This window comes from Paramisgurnus dabryanus, chromosome 23 (genome assembly GCF_030506205.2).
Source record: "Paramisgurnus dabryanus chromosome 23, PD_genome_1.1, whole genome shotgun sequence".
NCBI lineage: Eukaryota > Metazoa > Chordata > Actinopteri > Cypriniformes > Cobitidae > Paramisgurnus > Paramisgurnus dabryanus.
The window spans coordinates 5,419,464-5,444,409 of NC_133359.1; the positions used below are offsets into that span (position 1 = coordinate 5,419,464).

General features: G+C 36.9%; 1 protein-coding gene across 4 annotated transcripts in view; it reads right to left on the minus strand.

The window, feature by feature from the left end:
* Nucleotides 1-24,946, minus strand: part of abcc8 (ATP-binding cassette, sub-family C (CFTR/MRP), member 8) — a 73,753-nt gene that overhangs the window by 42,807 nt on the left and 6,000 nt on the right. For all 4 annotated transcript variants that reach the window (XM_065292212.2, XM_065292213.2, XM_065292211.2 and 1 more), the window contains 12 exons: nt 24,250-24,391; nt 23,398-23,519; nt 21,313-21,479; nt 20,717-20,959; nt 19,032-19,220; nt 14,956-15,120; nt 12,833-12,988; nt 9,485-9,619; nt 8,769-8,931; nt 3,626-3,666; nt 3,349-3,494; nt 875-992 (listed from right to left, as the gene is read on the minus strand). In XM_065292212.2, coding sequence (XP_065148284.1) covers nt 875-992; nt 3,349-3,494; nt 3,626-3,666; nt 8,769-8,931; nt 9,485-9,619; nt 12,833-12,988; nt 14,956-15,120; nt 19,032-19,220; nt 20,717-20,959; nt 21,313-21,479; nt 23,398-23,519; nt 24,250-24,391 — 1,787 coding nt within the window. The remainder of the gene's footprint in view (nt 1-874; nt 993-3,348; nt 3,495-3,625; nt 3,667-8,768; nt 8,932-9,484; nt 9,620-12,832; nt 12,989-14,955; nt 15,121-19,031; nt 19,221-20,716; nt 20,960-21,312; nt 21,480-23,397; nt 23,520-24,249; nt 24,392-24,946) is intronic.

Genomic DNA, 24,946 nt, shown 5'->3' on the forward strand with positions numbered 1-24,946 from the left:
AAGTTGAATTTGTTAAATGTTTGAGACCATAACTCCTAAAGACCTTTGAAATAGCTAGAAAAGCCAACGCTATCTAAATGGCAATTCGTACGTATTTTACAAGATTCAAAATTTTACATTCAAACATTTTCATGTTTTGCTTTTGCCCCTTTGACGCTGGGGTTAGGGGCGTGGTTAGGAGTGGAGTTTTTGTTATTATATTTTTTATGATAATCGTATGTTTTTGTACGAATCACTTCATGCAAAACTTAAATTGAATCCGAGATATGAATGATGACTTGTTACTATTACTTGTCAAAAGACATTTTCTTTCTAGAGAGCCACTAATTGTAAGCATATTGGTCATGTGTTTATATGAATAGACAAATTTGTGAATCAAATCACTTTTTGATTCATTCTTTAATGGGAACATATTATGAAAATCTGACTTTTTTCATGTTTAAGTGCTATAATTGGGTCCCCAGTGCTTTTATCAACCTAGAAAATGTGACAAAACTCCCCTGTAACTTAGTTTTAGTAAACCATTCTTTGCAAGCATGTGAACAAATAAGTCATTAAAATTTGGCTCCCCTTATGATGTCAGCAGGGGATTATACCGCCCCTTAATCTGCACTATCCAACCACGGCACTGCCATTTAGTGCAGAGATCTCATTTGCATATTAAACGACACACCCAAAAACGACATATTTTTGCTCACACCTACAAAGTGGCAATTTTAACATGTTATATCAAATTATCTATAAGTGATATTTTGAGCTAAAACTTCACATACCTACTCTGGGGGCACCAAATATTTATTTGACATCTTAAAAAAAGTCTTGTGAAATGTCCCTTTTAAGTAAATAAGATTCAATAGCTTCACACTTTACTTACCAGGGCTTGGTATTTGTTGTGATTGGTTGAGTTGGGTAAAATTGTTAAAATTGTTGCTTTGTGCTCCTGTTCAACTCCAATTTCATCGCAGGCGAAAAACTCACTCAGTTTTTGCACACTGGCAACAAAAAATAATTTAATAAGTTGTTAGTACAACTATAGTTGTCATATATGCTTGCATGATATTAATTATTCTCATAAAAATTGCAACATTTCGTGATAACCATTTTTAACTTGTCTTTTTAATCTACACTTGTCAGTTTTGTTTGACCCAACACAATCTCATGGCAATCCGTTACTATTTTACAAGGTAGCTAATTGATATGAATTCATAAAAATTTTCAAAACAGTTTCTACACTTTTGTACGATATGCTTCACCCCAGCGAAGTTGGGTTTAGAGGTGTGGGGCTATATTACTGCTTTTACTTAAAATCGTAAGTTTTTTACAATACTCACCTTACAAATTTATACAAATTAGGCACTTCGAGAGTTCAGTGATATCAAGTTGGATGACTTGCCGGTCAATACTACTTTAAACAAATATTACAGTCCAACCATCATTACAGTCCAACATAAACTAAAGGAAAAAAGAACCATTATTTTTAGCTAGACCCAAGACTGATGCCTTCACAAATGATGTGTAGTGTGCGGAAATGGATTATGTTTTAATGTAATGTTGTATGTAATGACTCTAGAAACAGCAGATGCTATCATAAAAAAATGTTTATTACAAGCTTTGGACGGATGGCAAACATGGCCTGTTTTCTGTACAGCGCTGATCTATGACTTGTTTTTGAGCTGCACACTAGATACAGCCTCACTATCTAAAATTCATTACGCATCGGTGGATTGATGGGATTTAACCCGTGGCACACAAACACACATCACCGTTCTCAGAAAAAAGTCTAGCTGTGATGGGGAGGAGAAAAAACCCAGAGCGCGCGCCTGAGCTGAAATGATTTATCACACATTGACGTAGGCAACGTGCAAGACCATTACATTCTATCCCTGGGTGGTTAATTAAAAACTGTAAATCCTAAAACCTTTTCTTTGGTTGTATATCACTGTAATACACACAGTAATCCTTGTGACAACGATTATCGTAGGACACTACATAGACATTAAGCAGTAAATTTCACTAGGTGAGAACAGCAGGGGATATAATCTTTGTTTTAAAAAGAAAAAAATGGAGAATGGGGAAAATCAACAAAAATATACACACATATTGTCGCTGTCAGTATTTTTCTTTACATTTGCATGTGGGTTTTGCAATTTTTAAATAAATAAAAATGCATGCTTGCCTGTATATAGTATGCTTTACAGTATATGGTATGGTGCACTTACTGCCTCAGATGCTGTTGTTTCAATGATTGATATAACACACATGTCAATGATTGATATAACACACATGTCCCCCATTTGCCAGTCAATAACCTTGTAACTTCAAAATGTTTAATGACACATGCAAATGACAGAGCCTATATAAAGCTAAAAAAAAATATATATCAACACAATCGTATGCAAATTTTTACATCGTTTATGAGATGGCTAATTTGTTAAAATTTAGATAAGATCAAATTTGAATGTTTTTGAAAAATCAGCATTTTCTCCTGTGATATTTAGGGTTGGAGTGGGGTTTCAATAATGTTTTTCTAATTGTACATTTTTGAACGATTCACTTCATACAAATTCATACGAAGCAATAACAGCAATATTATATACAAGGTTCCCACACCTTTCCAAGTCCATGTCCTCAAATTCAAGGACTAAATGTGGGGACACATTATAAGTGAGATCAAGGTTACATCGTGTTACCTTTTAAGAGACATTGTTACAGTTCCCTTTTAAGGGTACTTGCACTGCGTCACTGCGGTGACACTTTGGAGACGCCTCCAGTTGTAAGTGTCTAAATGTGTATTTCAAATTCAACCAATGGTGAGGCTTAACGACAAAGACAGGGTGCCGATAGTATATCGCTATCTGAAATATTGCCAAAGACGGCGTTACAGGGATGCAGGAAGTATGGCAAGGGAGACGCAGCATCTCTTTCCCTTCTCAGGGAACAACAGTTACATACGTAACCAGAAACGTTTTCATGTGTCAAACAAAAAATTAGCCCTCCAGATTCACAAACTTTCAAGGATTTGAAGGACCCGTGGGAACCCTGTATATAAAATTTTGGCCAAAATCCCAGAATGCATTTGTAAATGTTAAATATGTTATAATTGTTTACAAAATTATTCTATCAGGTTACCGAATACACCAAGGGTTAATGATAAAAGTGACGCTCGTGCTTGCAGGATACAGACGCATGATGCACATGGTTCACATAACGCAACGAACACATATTTTGAATCTGCGCCAAATAACTATCAGCCACTGCTTAGGACGCTGCTTTTGTAGCTCACTAAGTTTTGATACAGAGCTAAAGTAGCAAAGTATCTTATCCTTAAGCAATGGCTTTATAACTGACCTGACCAGGGCTTTGACAGTGGAGCGCACAACACTTGACAGCAGGAATAGAGGTGTCACCAAGATATGAAAGAGTGAAAGGGAGGCAAAGGCCACAGCGGGAGACAGATCAGCATCATCAGACAGGTGCACATGAGCCACAAACGTCTAAAACAAAAATAGATGATATTTTCACTTTTTTATATACATTCATTTCATTTAGTTTTAGATTAACTGTCTGCTTATGTAATAGGTAAGCTTTAAAAAATAATACTATCTGAATTGTGGTTTATACTTACAGTGAGTACTGCAGCAATGGGAATGGCTGTGTTCATAAATACTGTGAAGAAATAAAACAAATTAATTTTAAAAATGTATATTTCCAGGTGATATTTCATATATCCATCATGTTGCTGAGCATCTAACTCAAATGTAATAGAAAATAAACACATTGTAGCACCATGGCTAAAACCACCACAGACATCAAGAGAGACATTAGCAAATATTCAAAATAGTGATTGGTTAAATACAGTATGTAAATATATGTAAATATTGGTTAACTAATCAATGTAAAGTTTCATCCTTGTTTATCAGTTGTTAACATTTGGACATAATGCAACAAACTGAAAAATATCTTCAAACACCTCCTAAAAATATCTTGCTATTTGTTTTGAACTTGGAGCATCTTAAAAATGAAATACACGTCTTGCAACATGCTCAGAATAAACAGCAAGACATCATCAAACAGCTAGGGCTGCATAACGATTAATCGCGACTAATCGTTTGCAGAATAAAAGTTTTGCTTACATCATATATGTTTGTGTACTGTGTATAATAATTACGTACATATAAATAAATACACATGCATAATAATTAAAATATATATATATTAAATATTTATATATAATATAAATTATATATAAATATAAAGATGTATATACACGTTTAGACATGTAAATATTTCTTAAATATATAGGGCCCTATCTTGCACCCAGCGCAATTGACTTTGTCAGTGACGCATGTATCATTCGTATTTTGCACCGGCGCACAGCGGGTTTTCCCCTCCACAATCGCACGTCGGCAAACTAGGGAATGAACTTGCGCTCCCTGGGCGGTTCAGCACAAAAAAGGAGGCGCAAACCATCCCTGATGCTATTTTGCAGTTTCAAAAAACAATTGCGCCACTGACCAAAAGAAAAAACTAGTCTAAAGTCAGTGGCGCGTTGCGCGTGGTTCATTATGCCATTTTAAGGGCGCATGCTTGACCATAATGTATAGCGTGCACAACGCGCACACACTTTGCTTTTCTAATCTACACAGATGCAACGGTTATTTTTGCAAATCATAAATTGTTACAATAAAAAATATTAACACACGAGATAAGGGAAATCATTGTGGTGAGCATTGTGGTGATAGTTTTTATTCATTGTGTGGCTGCGTTAAAAAATTCTCAAGCAAATAACGATTAAAATATTTTCATAAGTTTGTTGTGTGGCTGTATTACGTTTATTTTATGTAAATAATAATTCAAATGTTTTCATAAGAAACCTTAATGTATATGAACTTGATTTGTAAGTGTACTTTGTGGTTGGACTGCTTGCGTTTCTTGGGTCCGATTTCAAAGCCCCCAAACCGCCTTCAACACTTTCAGCGGTGAGGATGGACGCAGCGATGTCCTCTGCTGGCGTCAGGTAATGTGTGGAGGCAGATCCACCTGCCGTTACACGGCGTGCCCGATTTATGCTGGCAAGCTTGGGATTCCCCGTGACCGTCTCCTGACATCATTGTAGCGCTTGGCGCAACATCATGGGGATGCCAGCTGATAAGACAGTTGTGGCTATTTCCTCCCACACCTGTTTAACCAACGCTGATTTGGGCGGGTTTCTCTCATTCCCATACAAAACAACTTCTCTGCCTTTGACTGCTCTGACAAGAACGTCGGTCTCCTCGGCTGTGAACCGCTCCTGGCGTGCACCTGGTCATGGAACTTGCGCACTTGCGTTTAAAGGGAATGTTGGATGACGTTCTGATTGGTTTATTTGAAGTTACGCCCAAACCACACCTACGAATAATGAACCTACTTCAGACAAACCCCTTATTGATTTGCTCCTGGCGCAAGAGTTATTTCTCCCGCCGGGAAAGTAGCAACAGCGCCCAAGATCCGCCCACAAAGTCACTTGCGTTTTGCGCTTCACACTTGCGTTTCAGATCGTTAAAATAGGGTCCATAGTGTGTATTTATACATACAAAATTATAATACACAGTTTACACATACATGATGTAAACAAAAACTTTTATTCTGCAAATGATTAATCGCGATTAATTATTATGCAGCCCTACCAACAGCCAAAGATGTCTGTCTAACAAACGTATGCAAAGACCAGTGACCGGTTGCATAAACCTTTAAGACTAGAGGTGCGTTCCATTCGACCGTAAGTGGACTGCGAAGTGGACTTCACAGGGTATTCCGCCATCTTAAGTGAGATTCCAATCCGAAGGAAGCGAACATGTTCAGTTCGAAGGGCACTGCGCACGGCATAGGGAATCAGGGAACATCGCTACATCACTTCGCAGGAAGTGGAGAGCGATAATCACCCAACTGTCATTGCGCGCATCACGTGATCACCAGTCAGAACGGTCAGACCGCTATTCAATTATATGACAATCGTTTAAAAACACATATATACACGTAGTTAACCAAATAAAAAATTACTTTCATATTTGCATGACAGTTACAGCAGGGCTTCAATTCTGTTAATAGTCAAGTAATAGCAGCAATAATCAATTAAAGTGTATAATAAACATACGTTTTTCATTACGTAGTACTCAATGTTTTTTTTTTATTGTATAGTGTAGATATTTTAAATGTGATAGTAAATAAAAATTAAAATATGAATGTAGTTCTGAATATTTATGTTATATCAATCTGCGCGACCCCGTCGTTGACTTTCTTTGATGACGTTTGCAGGCCGTTCCAAATGAGCGGTTATTGTGCGTGAAGTCCACTTCAACTGATATACCGTGCTCAGGGAGTAGGGAGCAGTGAACACTCCGTAGGGACCCTGTCGAATGGAACGCACCTAAGTCTTTAAAGTTAGTCATGAATTTTTTTCTTCAAGACTGATCATAACTGTTTTAAGTATGATACATTGAAAGGTAGTTTGGTCTAATTTAAATCCAAATAATAAGACTGATTAGCCCTAACTAATTGCTAGTTAGTTAGACTCATTCTTAAGACGCAGTCTTAACGTCACGGCTATGTTTATGCAACCGGCCACAGAAAGGTAAATAAATTCCATGCAGAAGGTAAGAGATGTCATACACCGCCACTGTTATTTCTCCAGGGCTAAGTTAAGTCTGTAATTTTATTAAAACATGGACATGAACATCAAAAGTGATCTACAGCTAATTCATGATAAGGGACGTGAACCAAAGCTCATAAGACTTTACTGCCTAAAAAGTATAACTCATGCATCTGCTCTTACAGATTTGAAAGCAAATATTCTTCCAAATATGAGTTTGGAGAAACAAACTTCCCCAGAGGGAAAATGCATAATTATATTGCTGCACTACTTGATTCTTAAAATGAGGAGAACATTTTGGATGAGGCGTGAAATAAATTTTTGAGAAAACAAAGCATAAAACTAAGCAAGTGAAACAAAATGATAGATAAATGATATATTTCTTTAACATGATTCATGTAGTAAATATCTCAACTGCTATCAAAACAAAATTGATATGCTTAAATATAATAAATTTTATTTCAGACTTCAACTTTAAGCTTCAGTCTATAGAGACAACTAATCTCTATCTCCTAATGGTTTGTGCTAAGAACAGTCACAGTTGACAAAGGCTACATTTGAAGTTTTGCTGATTTCTGCGGGTTGCTGTATCTGCACAATTTCTTTGCCCGATGGCTGCTGACATTACTGAATGTGTAATAGCTTCAATCTTGTGATGCATAGAAAGTGCTGTGACTGTGTGGATCCTAGCGAGCGCATTAAGCAATTCCAGTTGAAAGCCAACCCTATCATTACATCGATCTGACTGAGATCGATGCATTTCTTTAGAATATAAAACAAATTTACACAGATTCCCATAGAGGAGGCCAGACAATACTTCACTGTATTCGTAACTCATAAAGGTACAAATTAGTACCCCATGTATTGTCTTAGGCCCCCACTGTTTTCAACATTGACATTAATTGGTGGTATTTCAGGCTAATTTATTTGACTGAAAAAGCATGTCTGAGCATAAAACACCTCATGCTGCTGTTGAACTCTATATATCAAAACAATCTACCTCACCTACAGTACCTGCTGACCTAGTTAAACGGATTGTGCCAATTTCCCATGATAGCCATATGATCTCGACTTTTATTGCCACCTAAAATGGGTTCACAAGTTTAACACCCAACTAAAACTTGACATGACATTTTAGCAAAAGCCTGGACAGGTCTCCTAAGGCATCAATATGATTGGTTACTTAAGTTAGCGTGCTGGAAGCATTGCCATCAATGCAGTAAGCAACAGAAGGCAATTTTGCTATTATATCTGCAATTTCCATTACTGATGGGTCTTGCTGTGGTGCTTTAGCATATACGGTTTTTATGATATTTGAAATGCCTTTGGTGTACTCATTTTGCGTCTTGTGGGGCTAGGCAATTCTGATCAAAATTCATATCTTGGTAATATTAGGAAGAATGGTGATATACAAACATATATCAGTGTTTACTCTTTCAATAATACAAATATCAAGGTTATATTTTTACAGAATGTTCTTTACATTATGTAGGATGATTTTATGTAGAAAACAGTAAATTACTAAAAATTTATTTTAATTGGGTTTTCACCATCTTACAATAACCCTGGAGAAATCAGGTCTAAATATCCTATAGCATCAGTATAATAATCCTCTATGCAATTGTGAACATGTGGCCAAAACTTTAAAGACTTTATAAATGTAAATGGATGTGTATTACAACTACAGCACTTTAAAAAAGATAAAAATTCACCTTTGCAGAAACATCAGTAGAAAAGGATCACTGATATAAACAAAACAGTACATAAATCTCATGGCTCATTGCACCACTGCGTACTGAATTAACCTCAATGAGTAAGCCAATACTCGCTAGTGTTAAGCAAACTAATGCAATAAGTGACCGGAGAGGAAACAAGTACGCTTGAAAGACTACGCAACCTTGATTTAATTAACAATGTAAACAACATGGTCAAAGAAGCAGAACAGCAGCATGTGAAGTAACAAAATAATGCATTATGATGATGAGTCTTGTACATTTGCATCTTCAACCAACCAAGAAGATCCCACATGGATAAGGAAGAGCATGAATGCTAAGACTAACCTATCACTACCCCAAAAAAAGATGGCTTTAGGTCCTTGTTGTCTGTATATGAAATCATAGTGAATGCTAAGATTTCTCACTTGATATTGATGTGTAGAAAGCGAAGGTCTGTAGGCTGGTCAACTCCTTTTTCCGGGTCTCCTCCACGCTTGAACAGAAGATGTTCTCCCAGGCGTACAGCTTCAGTAGTTTGATACCCCGCAGCAATTCATTGGTCTTCTTCAGGCGCTCGCTGGAATAATCCTGAGTTTTGTGAAAAAAATTACACATAAGCAACAACTCGAAAGGTATTTATAATCTGTTGGGTCTTATTTGACCACACATAACTCAGCCGTTGAATGGTTCATCGACAATGTCAGGCTTTACTATACAAATATCATCTGTGTTTAAGCAAAATCTATATTTGTACAGCTTATTGACCCCAGGCTATTTACTTCTTTTTGTCATTAAGTAAAGAATGTTAAAGGGATAGTTCACCCAAAAATTTAAACTATGTCATCATTAACTCACTCTCATGTTGTTACAAACCTGTATAAATTTCTTTGAACACAAAGGAAGATATTTTAAGGAATGTTTGTAGGTAAACCGATCAGAGGCCCCATTCACTTCAATAGCATTCTTTTACCTATGGAAGTCAATGGAGCTCATGATCGATTTGGTTTCAAACATTCCTCAAAATATCTTCTTTTGTGGTCATCAAAATAAAGGAATTTATATAGTTTTGTAACAACATGAAAGTGAATAAATGATGACAGAATTTTCATTTTTGGGTTAACTATCCCTTTAAATAACTTACCAATGTGCTTTTCTGTATTTCCGATAACTTGGTAGCCACAAAGTACTGAACAGGAGCCAGAAGGGTGATGACCGTCGCCCCAATCAAGGCACTTATTCCCAGGAGGTAGTAAAGGAGGATGATTCCAACTACGATCTAGAACCAAGAGGAAAAACGTTATTGTACTTTTATATTTTTCTGGTATATTTAGCATTGGGATAAAGTAAAGGTTACTTTGCAATTCCAGTTGATGCCATCAGGAGCACAGAAATGACGTACAATAATTAAAAACCAATAAGAACAAATTTTAGCATAAATTATTTGTAAACCTATTACGCTATTATGCAAATTGCCTAATTCAGTTCAATGGGACAGTTTGTTTCAGAGATTTTTGTCAAGCGACACAATAATCCATTCTTCTACTGTAATATTTAATGAATACCCCTGGTGGTTCGTGTGGGAATTGAAGAGGTTTGTGAGTTGAAAAAAATATATTAAAGGCTGGGTGCATGATTTTTGAAAAACACAGACATCATTGCCTGGGTTGGGTATGTGTGGGCCGGGTCAATCAAAAGAAGGTCCAGATTCTAATTGGGTAGGGGCAGGTTTGTTTAGGTGATTTCAAATGTTAACGTTGGCTTTCAGAGATCTGTCTTTAATTATAATTCAATCATAAAATGTTAATGAATAATTTCAAAATAAAAAATCTAAAAAAAAAACACATACTAACCAAAATATATAGGCAATTTTATTTGTTTAATCTGTACATGACCATATATAAAAAACTAATAATTCATTCAAAATGTACAGATACATTGTTTTGCACCTATAAAATAAATTTTATCAGATGAAGGTCCAATAACAGGTAATAATAACAATAATTATGTAAAATAATACTGATAAAAACTGGATGAAAAATAAATGAAATTTTGAAGTTAACTCTTTCACCGCCAGCGTTTTTTTTTAAAAAAAGTTGCCAGCCAGCGCCAGCATTTTTCATGATTTTCACCAAAGTTTAATGCCTTCCAGAAAATGTTCTTCTTTAAATATATAAACATACAATATACCAAATGAAAGAACAGACCCTCTGCTTTAAAAAAAAAAAAAAAAAACGTTTCATCCTACCTTCAGTGGTTCTTTTGTAATCAGCTTTTGAATATGGGTAGGTTTCTGCAAAAACACCACATTTTGAGCAAAAAGCAGAGATAATTCAATTTTTGTGACTGACTTTTCATAGAGATCCCATTCAGAGCGATCTTTAAAACAGACACGGACATGCAGCCGCTTGCCATAGGGCAATACTTCCAGGTTTAAAAAGTTGCGGAAGGGCGCCACCTGGTGGATAATAGCGGTATTGTGGAAAAACGGAAAATCTCGTCATTGGCGGGGAAGCGTGAAAGAGTTAAACATGCAAATGTGTTATTAAATTATTTAAATATTTACTAGAAACCTCAGGGGGTTCTTCAAGTAAATAATTTAGGTTTAGAACAAAAAAGTTTGAAAACCCCTGTAAATATTGGACAGAAGACACTGGTTATAATAAATAAACATAAATGTTGTTATCTGTGCATCGAAACAACCTATTGGGTAAGTTTTATTTATAACCCAGTGTTTGGTTCTGTGTAATATCCCCAACCATGATTTAAAACAACCCAACATTTTTGTAGAGTTCTCTTTGGATTTAATCTCCCTTGCAAAAGCGACCAAAGTGACTTTGAAGGATGTGTGCTATTGCTTTACTAGTAAAATAAGTGCCATGCACACCGTAGTTATAGTGACTTCAACTTCCTGGAGTCTTCCTGATTTAGCACTACTGAGCCATGCACCATCTGTCCTATTATTGTGAATTATAGAAAGAAAAAATCTAACTAATTCTTAACTAATTCTCAACATTATGCCAGCTTAAGTGGTTTTGTTCTTTGTTAAATGCAAATCTACCAAAAACTGTTAAAAGTGAGAAGGATGTCTTTTATTTTTAACAAAAGCCTGCTAGGCCTCTCATTATTTCAAGGGCAATTTGACGACTTAATTGGTGGGCTTGTTAAAAGCCGGCTTTTTATTTAAATTAAAACACTTCATTGTTCAAGTGCCTCATTAACAGAAAAAAACTGACTTCGATTAGACACTCAATTCAACGTGCATGGCGGGACAAGACCGAAACAGATTTACTTGACATTTCCTTACTGTTTAACCACCGTAGATCAATATTTGAAAGCAGTAGATGTGTGAGGAATACTAAATGGACCTGTTGTACTTTTGGGAAAGCATTGCATTAGCAGCGCAAAAGATCATAAATACCAATAAAAAAATTGATAGAAGCATCTGCTGAATGCATAAATGTAAATGTGCATGTATATACTGTATATTGGCCTCATTATCACCCATCTCATTATATACACTGCTTTCTATATGCATGCATGCACACCCACAAATACTTCAGGGATGGAGTAGCAGGAGCAGGTGGCAAAGAGGAGGGGGTTAACAATTGAGCTCTGTTTGTAGCATGTGTTCAGATACGCCTGGCTTTCCTTCAGCGAAAACAATTCCAATGTGTTTTAACCACTTTCAAGGTCCACAGATGGTTTGACACAAAACCCCTACAAATCCGATGACCTATCATGCCTGAAGCTCCAGGTCAATCATCTTCTCTACATGATGCCCCATTATGACGAGGAGTTTTCCCCCATTGACTTTTAAACCTAATAAATCCCTATGGACTCATGACATAAGCTGCCAGACACTTCACTGCTGCTAACCTCTGTTTGCTATTTATATTCAACATAATAATAGCTTTCACTGCGAGGCAAAGATGGAAAATGTGTTTGTTGACTCGAAGCCAACATGAAATCAAAACCCACCATGTTTACTTTGGTAATACCTTGTTTTATTGAAAACAATTGTCGCTGCACTTTCATAATCTTCTTAAGCAACTTTAGTTTTTAGATGACTTCCCAAAATCCACTTTGTGACATTTTTCATTATTTTTGTAAACATACTGTTCGAACTTGGCTTTAAGGCATCTTCATCTTTCAATGGAGATCCAACAAATATTTGATCATTTTAATTATGTTTTATTATGCTGAGGGTGTTTTTCTAGACACGTTAAGTTAAAAGACAAGTCCTTTTTGCGTCAAGAATAATCACCTAGTCTTTTATCTTTACAAAGACATGTTACCTCTTTTCTTGCTTGTGCTTTTACTATCACTGCGTACAAATACTACCTATCAACCTTGTTAAACCGCCCTCCTTTGACACTATCTGTAATGCTGTTCATGTGGAGGACAAAGTGGCACATGATGTATGTGTTCGAGCCCCGAGGCGAGTCACGTGCAAGGGCCTTTGGGAATAGGATCCTAGAGTAAAGCTTACCTGAACTGGCATCGCGAACAGGTTGGGGCACAGGAAGAAAAACCACATCAGTTGATTTGTGTCTATGGCGACAAGGTTGCAAATTTGACCCACTGTCATTCCTCCCATAGACATGTTGGAGGTGCAGAGGCGCATGATCTTATTGAAGATTTTGGTCTGGGAATAGAAATAAAAATGTTGTTTAAAATGGCAACTGAAAATCATTTATTGATATTTTATATTGCCTTACTCTGCAATGGTACTTATTTTCAATCCAGAGTTGGGGGAACAAGGGACGAATCCAACCAGTTGGGTTGTTTCAAACCAAAATTTTGGGTTTGTCACTTATTGACCCAACACTGGGTTGAAAATAACCAAGCTTTTTTAGTGTGTACACTTATAATAATAATACTAATTTATATAATAACAATTTATAAGTGGAGCCGTCGGCCACGTAAAGATGGGTGCATAAAGTAACCTGCAATTTTTTGTTTTAAACAGAGATGGCGATAGAGAGGAAAAAACGGATTGCAGCTTTAAAGGTGCAATGTGGGACTTTTAGGAGGATTGCTTGACAGAAATGCAGTCAAATATACATATCTATATTATAAGTGATGTATAAAGACCTTACATAATGAACTGTATTGTTTTTATTACCTAAGAATGAGCAGTTTTTATCTACATTAACCGCCTGTCTTCTTATATGGAAGTCACTGCCATGTTTCTACAGTAGCCCTAAGCATACAAACTGTATGTTTCATCGCTATGTTGTCTCAGACAATGACATATTTGTCCTGTGGCAGCTATCATAACTTCCCATTGCGTTTTGAAATTGAGGTTGTTTGTAATTCGCAATCTCACCACTAGATTCCGCCAAAACCCATATTACAGTATTAAGAATTTATTTACAATTTTTATGAAATCTGTTTATGCACTTATCCATTTATTCTAAAATTGACATTTCTGAACCTGTTAGAACAAAAAATTAAGTTCCCGAACCGGTTAATAATGTTTATATGTCAGCTGAGGGACATACAAATTAGTAGGCTGATCATTAGGACATTGAACTTAAATAATTAGTCTACATAATTTTCCTTAAGTCTCTATCTTGTCATCAAACATTAAAAAAGGCTACATTATGTAAACGGCATAACTGTAATTCTGACATGCCTACATTTGTTTCAGCATTATACATGAATTAAGACAAGGACAATGCTGCCCTACAAAGGCAAAAGGCAGTAACTTCGTTTTTGGTCGAAAATTAGTTATTGATATTTTTGGGACATTCAAGACCTCCTTTATCATGTGGATAAGTACCTTGAATCAATTTTGTTGTTTTTTCGAGAAAATAAAAATCAAGAAAATAACTGACAACTAAAGTCACTGAAAAGTCTAAACTTTAAAGTCATTTTTCTCAGTTCTACACTCTAGCGAGTTAAGGTCTTTTGCATTTGTAGGGCAGAATCTCGCCATGTCGTTTATTGGCAAACAACTTAAACAAATGTTTTTATTAGAAAAAGAATACTGTGGTATTTCGAGATCATTTTGTTTGTATGTGTCCTGTCAAGAACAGAAAGATTGTTAGCTTGCTTTTTGAAATGCGTCTCTCCGTGTATGCACTTTTGAGTGCACTTAAACATGAGCAAACACACAGATGGAGGACGGATTCCAAACGGCCCTTCAGAAGAAGATGCAGCCTAAACAGTAGCACCACGTAAAGTGAAAATTACGTTGTTTTTCAGTGCTTTATTCGTCAAATGTATTTTAATGGACTACAGTATAAGACACAGTAGCGCAACTCTCTCTCAAGTTTATACATCAAGAGTTTTGATCTTTTAAAGGCAAAGGGATAATCATGTTTGATTTGAACCGGACACATTCAACCGCACGTGCAGCTTGACAGAAATCTTGTCAAAGAACAAAAGAATACCAGTATTAACTGGTTAACATTATTTTAAATAAAAGATTCTGTTCCGGAACATATATTTTTTGAAAGTTTTTGGTTTCATTTCTGTTCCTTGCAAAACATCAAAAGTTTCAGGTTTTCATTTCGTGAACCGGTTCAAAGCCTTGATTCAAGTATAAACACAGTTGTTTAAGCTAATGTGCAGATTGCAAAAATCGCTGACAAATGTGATTTTCACCTGTATGGCTCCTCTCAGGTTGATTCCAGTCTCAATGGCAACATAGTAGGACGCTTGAAGGAACGTTCTCTGGAGGAGAAGGGCGAAGAACAGGAGCACGGCTAGGACGTATGCGTTGGCAAGAAACTCCTGAGAGGAGATGAAATAGATTCCTAGATGCTGCATCTGAAACACACCAAACCATTTGCAGCCGTAGGTTAGTATTTACTATAATTGTCAGTGAGGGAGGTGACAATGATGTTAATGCACTTTGGAAACAAGAATTAATGTCACTAAATTAAATAGCGCGTATTTTATTGCACTGCTATTTGAATGGAGCATCCCCCTGTTTTGCTAAAGGACACAAGTGTGATAAATGGGTCGTCCTTTGAATATTTAAACCAGTTTAAGTTACTGGACTGAGCTTTATGCATTACGCCACTAAGAATGATACTAGGTGTATGTGACTGACACCAGTTGTTAACGTAAAGTCAATCTGTATTAAGGTACATTTCAGTTAAGAAGCGGCAACGTCTACTGAATCGGCTACTTGCACGTACTCACGACTTGAAAAAATACATCTCGCTTTCGTATAATACGTATAAAGGTTTAAAGTTAATACATTTTTATAGCCTGGTTAGCCAGACCTACATCAAGATGTAAGGTCTGGCAACTCTTCACACAAACGGCTCAATGCAAGGGGCGGGATATAAGGTTGTCCCTCAAAATGCCTCTGCACGCAATAGGATAGCGCTATGACCAATCAGAGCAACGAAGAAGGTGACGTAGTTACCGTAACCAGTCGGCAAAACTCCAAACACATCTTTCTTGCTTAAAAAGAACTTCAGTAGGGTAATTTGCTCTTCTCTCAAAGAAAAACATAAGTCTAAGTCCTCCAGAGTCGCGGCCAAAGCCGCTTCAAAAGAAAGCTGTTCGCCAAGTAGGAACCGTTGCAGCTCTGTCGTCATCATGTTAAGCATGCCCCACAGACGCTACACACGATGTGATTGGCCTGACCAAATTTTGGTTTTTGGAGCTGTTAAGTGTATTGTGAGTGCCTAGACTAAACCCTGGCAGCAAATATATTTTGCGGCCGCTAGGGTGCGTCTAGATTTCTAGGCTAACATTTTTAGACACTTCAGCAAACATTTTCTAACATAGGTACACGTTAGCCTTAAAAGGAAAATATAGTGTACATTTTAAAGTTTTATTTCAGCAGAAACTGATCTGAGAAAGCACTAGCTGGTGAACAATAGCATTTAAGCATTTCTCCTCACTAGGTGATCTATTGCAGACATTTAACCACCAAACAAACATCACAACAACAAATTAGTCAATTAAACCAAGAAACGGGACTGTTAGCCAGAAAACAATGAGACGATTGCATTTCTAAGTTACATTTTCTTAATTAAGAAAAACTCAATAATTGAAATAACTTTTTACATGTTCACTATAGAAAAATGCAATGTATATAAATAAATGATGACATTCAGTCATTAATCTGAATACGTTTGCTAAATAAATAATAAACTAAGCATAATAAAAGATGTCAATCTTTCCTGCAAACACAATCTCCATATGGTGAAATGGATTACAGTGATCCAAAGAAGCCGACATACGACAGCCAGATGACACGCACGGTTCAACTTGTTAATATTTCACGACAACTGCAAGATGACGAAACGCTTTAGAACACAAGATGAATGTCACAAGCCACAGCCAGGACTGTAATGATGCTATGAAACGGATTGATGAACACGGTTTTCCTTCTTTCTCCTGTTGATGTATTGCCTATTAGAAAAGTAAGTTTAGCAGGGCATATCGATGCCACGCCACTATTTTAAATGGCAGATAGGCTTCAGTTGCATCTCAGCCATAAACAATGATTTGCTACTTGCAGGTGGTACAGTATAGGTGGAGAGAAACATTCTCGTCCTAGAAAGCGTATGATTGGACAGAAATCTACAGCAAGATCAACCTATCACTCTTTTTGGTCCATTTTCTCAAAGAGACTGTATATTAAAGGCTGCCAAAAGTGAATTATGTCAACATTTATGAGAACATTAGCATATAAATGGCCTCAAACAAATATGGATGGACTTAAAGCCTCAAATGTTTTATTAAAGGTGTCTTAAACAATGATTTCTAATTTCACCTTAGGAAAAAAAAAAGGATTGTTTGATCTTAATATAGTTTAATGGAACATATACAATATATAAATTAGAGGTCGACCGATTTATCGGCCGGCCAATTAATTAGCCGATTTTTGGCATATTTTAAAAAAATCGGCTTTGGCTTTCTGCAAAATTAGGCCGATTAATAGGCAGGCACATCTGCGGGCACCTAAGCGTTGTTGTAGAACTTGTGACGCTGCCTCTTGCTTCAAGCAGATCGCTCCCGTCCCGTGTGTGTGCAGCCATGACTTGTTCACAAACAGCTTTAGTAAATGATGGCAGGATCGCGCGAATTAAGCAGCCAGTACAACAGCGCGACGGGCTTACAGTATGTCTCGCGGTGCACTGTCCGTGCAAAGATTAGGCTCATTTCATGTGATTAATGAGTGATGATGAGTTTTGTTTGCGTGACAGAGAGAGCAGAGCCGCGCGCGCACGCTTTCTGTTTTTAAACTGTCTCCCTGCTTTTATTACTCAAAACAAAACATGGCGAAAGGTCGGAAGACCAAATCATATCCACCGAGGAAATGTTTTTCGTGTTGTTACAGTAACACTTTGTTTACAGTTTTGCGCTGCTCAGACTGGATTAGAACACAATGCGTCCGATTCGCGAACTGACTCCTTTGAACGGATTAGTTTGAATGAACGGTTGAAACAACAGATCTGTCCCAACACTTAACTCACAAGACGTCACTGTCAGCACAATCAGTCACTTATAGCGCCTCAGAAATGAGAATGTAAATGTGTTTAGAAAGATTTGCCCTAAATAACAGTCTCAACTAAATAACAGTCTCAACTAAAAAACATAGACATTTACTATGTTAACTTTATGATGAATAAATAATTTATCAGGTCTACCAAATAAGGATTTTATCCTACAAAGCAATAAAAACCATGGTAAAAAACTGATCAAAGATGATGACAGCAGAGTGTCAGGTAACATCTGTGTCTGATCAACCCAGTCTCACCCCATGTCGTCAATATTTGACGACACTTGACCATTCGTCATATGTTGACGCGAAGGGTATACCTTTCGCGTCATTTTTTGACGAACTGGGGACTTCAATACTATTACGTCCGTTGCATTCTCTTTCCTATTTTCTTACCATTTCCGCGTCGGTTTAGGGTTAGATTTACATAATGACATCCCTACCCAAACCTAACTCTAACCCCAACGCCAGGTGACAACTGTTTCATTTCGCGTACCTAACTCTAACCCCAACGCCAGGTGACAACTGTTTCATTTCGCGTACCTAACTCTAACCCCAACGCCAGGTGACAACTGTTTCATTTCGCGTACCTAACTCTAACCCCAACGCCAGGTGACAACTGTTTAATTTCGCGTAGACTGTTTAATTTTGCGTAATCTAACCCTAAACCGACGCGGAAATGGTAAGAAAATAGGAAAGAGAATGCAACGGACGTAATAGTATTGAAGTCCCCAGTTCGTCAAAAAATTACACGAAAGGTATACCCTTCACGTCAACATATGACGAATGGTCAAGTGTCGTCAAATATTGACGACATGGGGTGAGACTGTGTTAGTCTGATAAATGCATGGTGCAGAGGAGGTTGTAAAACTCTTCAGAAAGACTAGTCATAATTATTTTAAATACTTTGACTTAAATAGTGACATTTTTACATTTAAAATATCTGCTAATGATGAGAACATTTTGATTATTATGTACATATAGAAAATCGGCCAAACATATCGGCCATCGGCTGCCCTGATTTCTAAAAATCGGCATCGGCCAGAGAAAAGCCATATCGGTCGACCTCTAATATAAATGTACAACAAAATATATTTTGTACATTTACATTTCAATTCCAAACACCTGAAAGTAACAAATTCGGAATACTTTATGTGAAGCAGTGTTATAATGTATAGCTCTGCAAGGATCAATAATACAGAAGTGTTCTTACTGGTGCCTGTATAGTGTGGTTCTCTTTACTGATATGGTGCACGATGCCTGAAATACAAAGGGGGCCGGCAAAACCAAGCAGATCAGCCATGAAACGGAAAGCAATGCTGAGGATAAGAGGTTTTCCAAAGGCTTGCCGAAGCGCCGTCCAGATCCACTTGGGCCCTTGTGGATTAGAACCTTGGGGCCTCTGAAAAAGACAAGAGAATATGTTCACTTACAACCCTTGATGCTTATAAACCTTCATATTAAAGTTTTAGATTAACTCTTTCACCACCATTGACAAGTTATCTCATCAATTAAGAGAAAACGCTTCCCTGCCAGTGACAAGTTTTTACGGCAATCCATATTTCTGCTATTATCCACTAGGTGGCGTAACTTATAAAACACTAAAGCATTCACTGATCCAAAGTTGATGTATGTTTGGGTCATCATTCTGAATCTGATCTCTAACAAAAGACAATTTTGTTAAAAAATGCTATTCAAATTTGGTATTTTTGAAGAAACCTACCCATATTGAGAGGGGATAAAGAGAACATGATGATTTTTTAAAGCAGACGGTTTGTTCTTTCATTTTATATATTGTATGTTTATATATTTAAAGAAGAAAATTCTAGGCAGAGAACATTCAACTACAAAAAATGGCAAGAAAAGAGTTAACATTAGCATATACAGTATATACAATATGAGACGATATTATTGTTTTAGGTACAGTACCTGCTTACCATTAATTTTTTTCAGTAAAAAACACATTTTACTGTTGTTGTTTTTTTCACATTTTCCTTATCAGAAATGTTTCTATTTATTTACAATTAAGGAATGGAGACAATGTATTCACCTCTTTGTTCATGTTTTGGTATGGTGATATGTCTTTAAAGGAAACAAACAAAAATATATAATTGTAGTGCCAGTATGGAGTGTTAATTTGTTCATAAATGTACAAATATATATTTAGAAAAAATTCATCAGCCCTGACTTAGTTGTTTATGTAAACTAAGAGCTGTGGGTATAAAACACTTGAGGTCCTAAAAACACCCTTTCAATTCATTCCTATGGGATGTTTTATAAAGCTTGTCTGGGCAAGCATGAGTTACCTGTGGGGGTGGAGCTTAGCCAAAGGTCAGCCAGGATCTATTTTGAATTATAGATTTTATTTCTCTAATTTATACCTTCAGTATAATACTAAACATGACATGCAGCGCATAGTGTGACAGATCTCAGTTACACTGAAATATCAATCATCTGTAGCATTAATCACACCTTACGTCAAAAAGAACACGAGACGTGACTGATGTCACGCACGTGAGAACCATCATGTGACACAGTCTTCCACAATATCCATTTACCTGGAGTACACACATACACAAACATGACTGCACACACTCTTTATTTCCAAAAGCACATAGGGACGCTGAGTGCCTTCACCTGAGGTGGCTTGGGATGTGTTCAAAGCGGAAAAGGAACATTGTCTGTCCCTTGTGTTTTGGCGACACACATGCACACTCAAGAAATCATTTTGAGCAATACTTCACATCTTTCTTGCTGTGCCTGGTGACGCACTCTGACTCTTCGCATCATTATTATCAAAAAGCAAGCAAGTCATCGCAAAATCAAAAGGTTTTATGTTACTAATAAAACTAAAAAATGGGACTAAACAATTTCAAAAAGCTTTTCTTTCCTCGGTACCTTCTGGGCTTCAAAGGCCTCGCGGAGCTTCAGGTAGTTGGTGAGAGCTCTCATGGCGATCGGTAGCCTGCCAATGACCTTCAGATCAATGGGACGTCTGTGTGCTGAGGTGATGAAGGTGTTCATCCACCAGTATGTGCTTTTAGAGAGCAGGTTTACAAACGGCTGCAGAAAACGCACCCCCAGGTCCTGTAAGTCCTCTGGGGGCTTTACTTCAGTGGGAAGAGCAAAACACACATAGCGCTGCAGAAACACAGGACAAAACATTGCAAAGATTCAAAGCTGAATTAGATATAAAAAAAATGAAAATCTCCTGTCCGGTGTCACAGCACAAAAATTCTGAACTAGTTATAGGGAGTAACTGTTTTTGTTGTTACCCAACCATAGTTTGAAACAACACAACATAGGTTTATTTATAACTCAGCAGTTGGGTTTATCCATATTTGACCCAACCAACCCAACACTGTAAAGGGTGCAGCATTACCAACTAGGTTTTGGGTGAGCACCAGACCAAATTAACTTATAAACTTTCTTGTAACATCCAAAGCTACAGTATGTATCAGCCCCATATATATATCAATATTGTGATCCCTTACCCTTCTCAGGATGACATTGATCTCCACAGCCAAAAGTAGTCCATACAGCAGGGTCAATAAACCAGTGATCCCAAACCGCAGTTGTCTCAGGCCAATGCCATGCTCTGTGTACTTGGCGAACTTGATTGTTTTCGTGACGAATGCCAGAACCCAGTAAATGAGCAAAGCTGTGTAAAAACAACCCAAAATGTATTTAAATGTATACAAAAACACCTGCAAGGCCTGAAAGAGATCAAGCCTCAGCCAAGAAAAAGTAACGGAAAAGTAACTAAAAAGTAACTGAAGCTTTACTTTCCATGAAAAGAAATAAGTAACGCAATAAGTTACCTTAATATTGTAATGCACTACTTTTAAAAGTAACTTTCCACAACACTTCATATAATAATGTAATAATGTATAAAAGCAGTCCATACAGCAGTCCCTCCACATATTTATTATTTTTAATTTATTTATTTACTTGTCATGCTGTTGATTTCCTGCCTACCCTCTATAATGGGTACCATTAATTTCTCTGACAACAGTTTTTTGAACCTGTAAGGTGGAAATGTCCAGGTGAAACAAAATGAACTGCAACACAATGTTGTTTGTGTAATTACTCTTCTTATTGTTGTTGTGACAGACTAAATAATCACCGCTGCACAGTTGCCAAATATTTTAATCTAAAGATTATTTTCATTTCTGGCAACATGGCATTTCTGCACTGTGAGACATGGGTCATGAACACGATCATGATCAGTGGCAGCTGGTGATTTCTCTTCTGAGGGACGTGAATCCCAAATATGTGTTCGGAATATGTGTCATGTGTGTTGCTCCTCATGTCAAAATATGTGCATCACATGTCGTTTTAAAAATACGTGCCACCTGCACACGCATCGAAGGGGTTTTACACTAAACTCTGATTACACATGAGATTAAGCGAGTATCTGGCAAACTGAGCATCTCTTTTATCATAAACCCCTTTGAAGCATTTGCAGCAGACACGTATTTTCACATGACGCATGATGCACATAAGTTTACAGGGCTCCAGACTAACTTTTTTCACTAGGAGCACAGTGGCCCCCAACTGAAAATTTTAGGGGCGCAACGAGAAAATTTAGGGGCACACACCGTAAATCAACATGCTAACCAAATATTCACCTTTCTACTAAGTAATACACTGTATTACTAATAAATACTTTGATGATAGATGCAGAAAGTACAATGTGCTGTTTTAAATTCAGTGTCACATCACAAAAAAAGGTAAAATTTACTGGTCACACATGTGCAACTAGATGTAAAATTCAGTGGCACACTCTCAAATTTTGGTGGCAAAATGCGACCATTTGGTAGCAGTCTGGAGCCCTGGTTTACATGACGTGCCAAACACATATTTTGAAATGACGAGCCACACACATGACGGGTTAAATAAATGTTGTGACGAGCTTCGCATGGTGCGCCCTCGAAAAAGAAGTCACGGGCCGCCACTGATCATGATTATCTGTAGCATCGTATTAGCTCACTGTCATCCATTGTCATTAAACACATTTCTTCTTCCTCTTTATCTTTTGGCCATTTGCTCTTTTACTAAAGAAACTCTTAAGCCTCCCTAATCCTAACACCTTTTCACCTTAAAAGCTCTTTTAAGGCTTAAGATGCTTTGTGAATATCTTTTATCTTTAATAGGATCTTCTCTTTAACTCTATGGGAAACACCTACATTTCTAAAAATGTACTTAGAAGTCTATCACTAGGATCAACTCTTTGCACTTACAATGTTCAATAATACAGACCCAGGACTATAGGGATAAATAGTTTACATCAATAAATTGACAACATTTAAATGTTTTTTAATGGAATTTGTCAATGCAGGAACAAACAAATCTATTCTGAAATAAACTATCTGTATCACACCTGTCATTCATAAAAAGTCAACTACTTCTTGTTAAAATTGCTATTAATGTCATATCACAGGTTTTTATACTTATGTCGTTCGTTAAACTGGGATTAAAAGACACAACTTTTCATGCCACATCTAAATAACAGAAAACTCAATTGAGAAGACATTCACTAACTCACAAGCAGACCGCAATATAAAACGAACACTTACTCAACAGTAGTTTAGGAAAGTTGGAGGTCTCTATGTTGTGGTAGTAGACTATCGATGTGATGGCAGCCATGAAGGCCAAACAAGATGGCATATAGAGATGCAGGTGAACTGACTGGTTAAACCTGAGAAAGAGAGAACATAAGATTGCATTACTAAAAAAATATTTTAAACTGAAAGTCTTGAGACGTTTTGCCATCAAAGATACAGACTGAAATCGAACAATTGACATCTTTGATATTTATTCAAATATCTTTTGAAGATGCATGCAAAATGATGTATGCATGTTGCATTGGTGTGTTTGGAGCAGCTTAGAGATGAACTTAAGGAGGCATGGGAAAAAATTACACACAACACGTGTTAAATTTATAAAGACATAACCCAGGACATTAACTACAATGTATTACCACAAAAGAGAATAAACAAATATTAACATATAAAATTGATGATATTGTAGCCAATTTATGCCTTATCACAGGTGAGCTTTCATTTTCTATTCCTTTTTTTGTATATTTGATTCCTTAATATGCTGTGTTTCGCCTTTTTGCCAAATTATTTTGTCTAGTAGATGAACCTTTTGTCCATTTTGTACCATACACCTCATTGTGATGATTTAATCTAACCTAAGCGGGAATTAAACACAAATATTGTACAAATTATCACTGTTGGCCACTACTGTAAGTGAACAGATCTGATGTCTCAGTCTCATAGTTTTTGTCAATATGAAGCATGACACACGTAAACAGCAGCTCTCATTGGCCGGTTTAATGCAACATCCAGTTATGCAACATTTAGTTGAGTCAAAATTAATGTGTTTTTCAATAGACTGAGGAAAAACAGACAGACAAATCTCACCCATCAGAAACAATGCCCTCAGCTATCTCACAGACGATGACGAAGAGCAGGATGAAGGTGAGGATCCAGCGGAGATTGTGTCCGGGGAAGTGTAGCCAGGTACTGTGATGGATGTGAACCTTGGAGCTCTGACTCCCCCAGCCTACAGTACAACGATTGATAATTTGTACATAGCTTGAAGGAACTGCACACATTTCTCCCTGTATACACTATCCTTGAGAAATAAATTTATTATCCAGACATCATCATTCCTGGTAGAGAAGCCACATGCAAAGATTTGTAGCTCACTTTTTGGGCATATACAGAACACAAGGCTGGAGGTCAGAGTTGTTATTCAGGGCCAGATTTTTTCCTCAATATCCTGAACATATTAGAGATGCTAAAACAGTTTTTTTTTTCTGGAGTACCACACATAAAATAACCTTACTCCCTCACAACCTTTTCAGGTATGTCAAAAAGAGGTTCATGTAACTCGACTCTCTGAAAGGTCGACAGCTTTTGCTCCCGTTCGATTCGTTTCACAACAAAGGTCACATTTGTCTATATTAAAACATCTCAGAGCGGGTTGAGGAACCATATCTTAATCTCTCTATGTGGTTGGCCAAACCACATTTCTGGCTCAATCACAACTTGAGTGAAAATCAATTCGTAATGAATGAGTCGAAAATTCACATTGGAGATTTGAGTATGAATAATT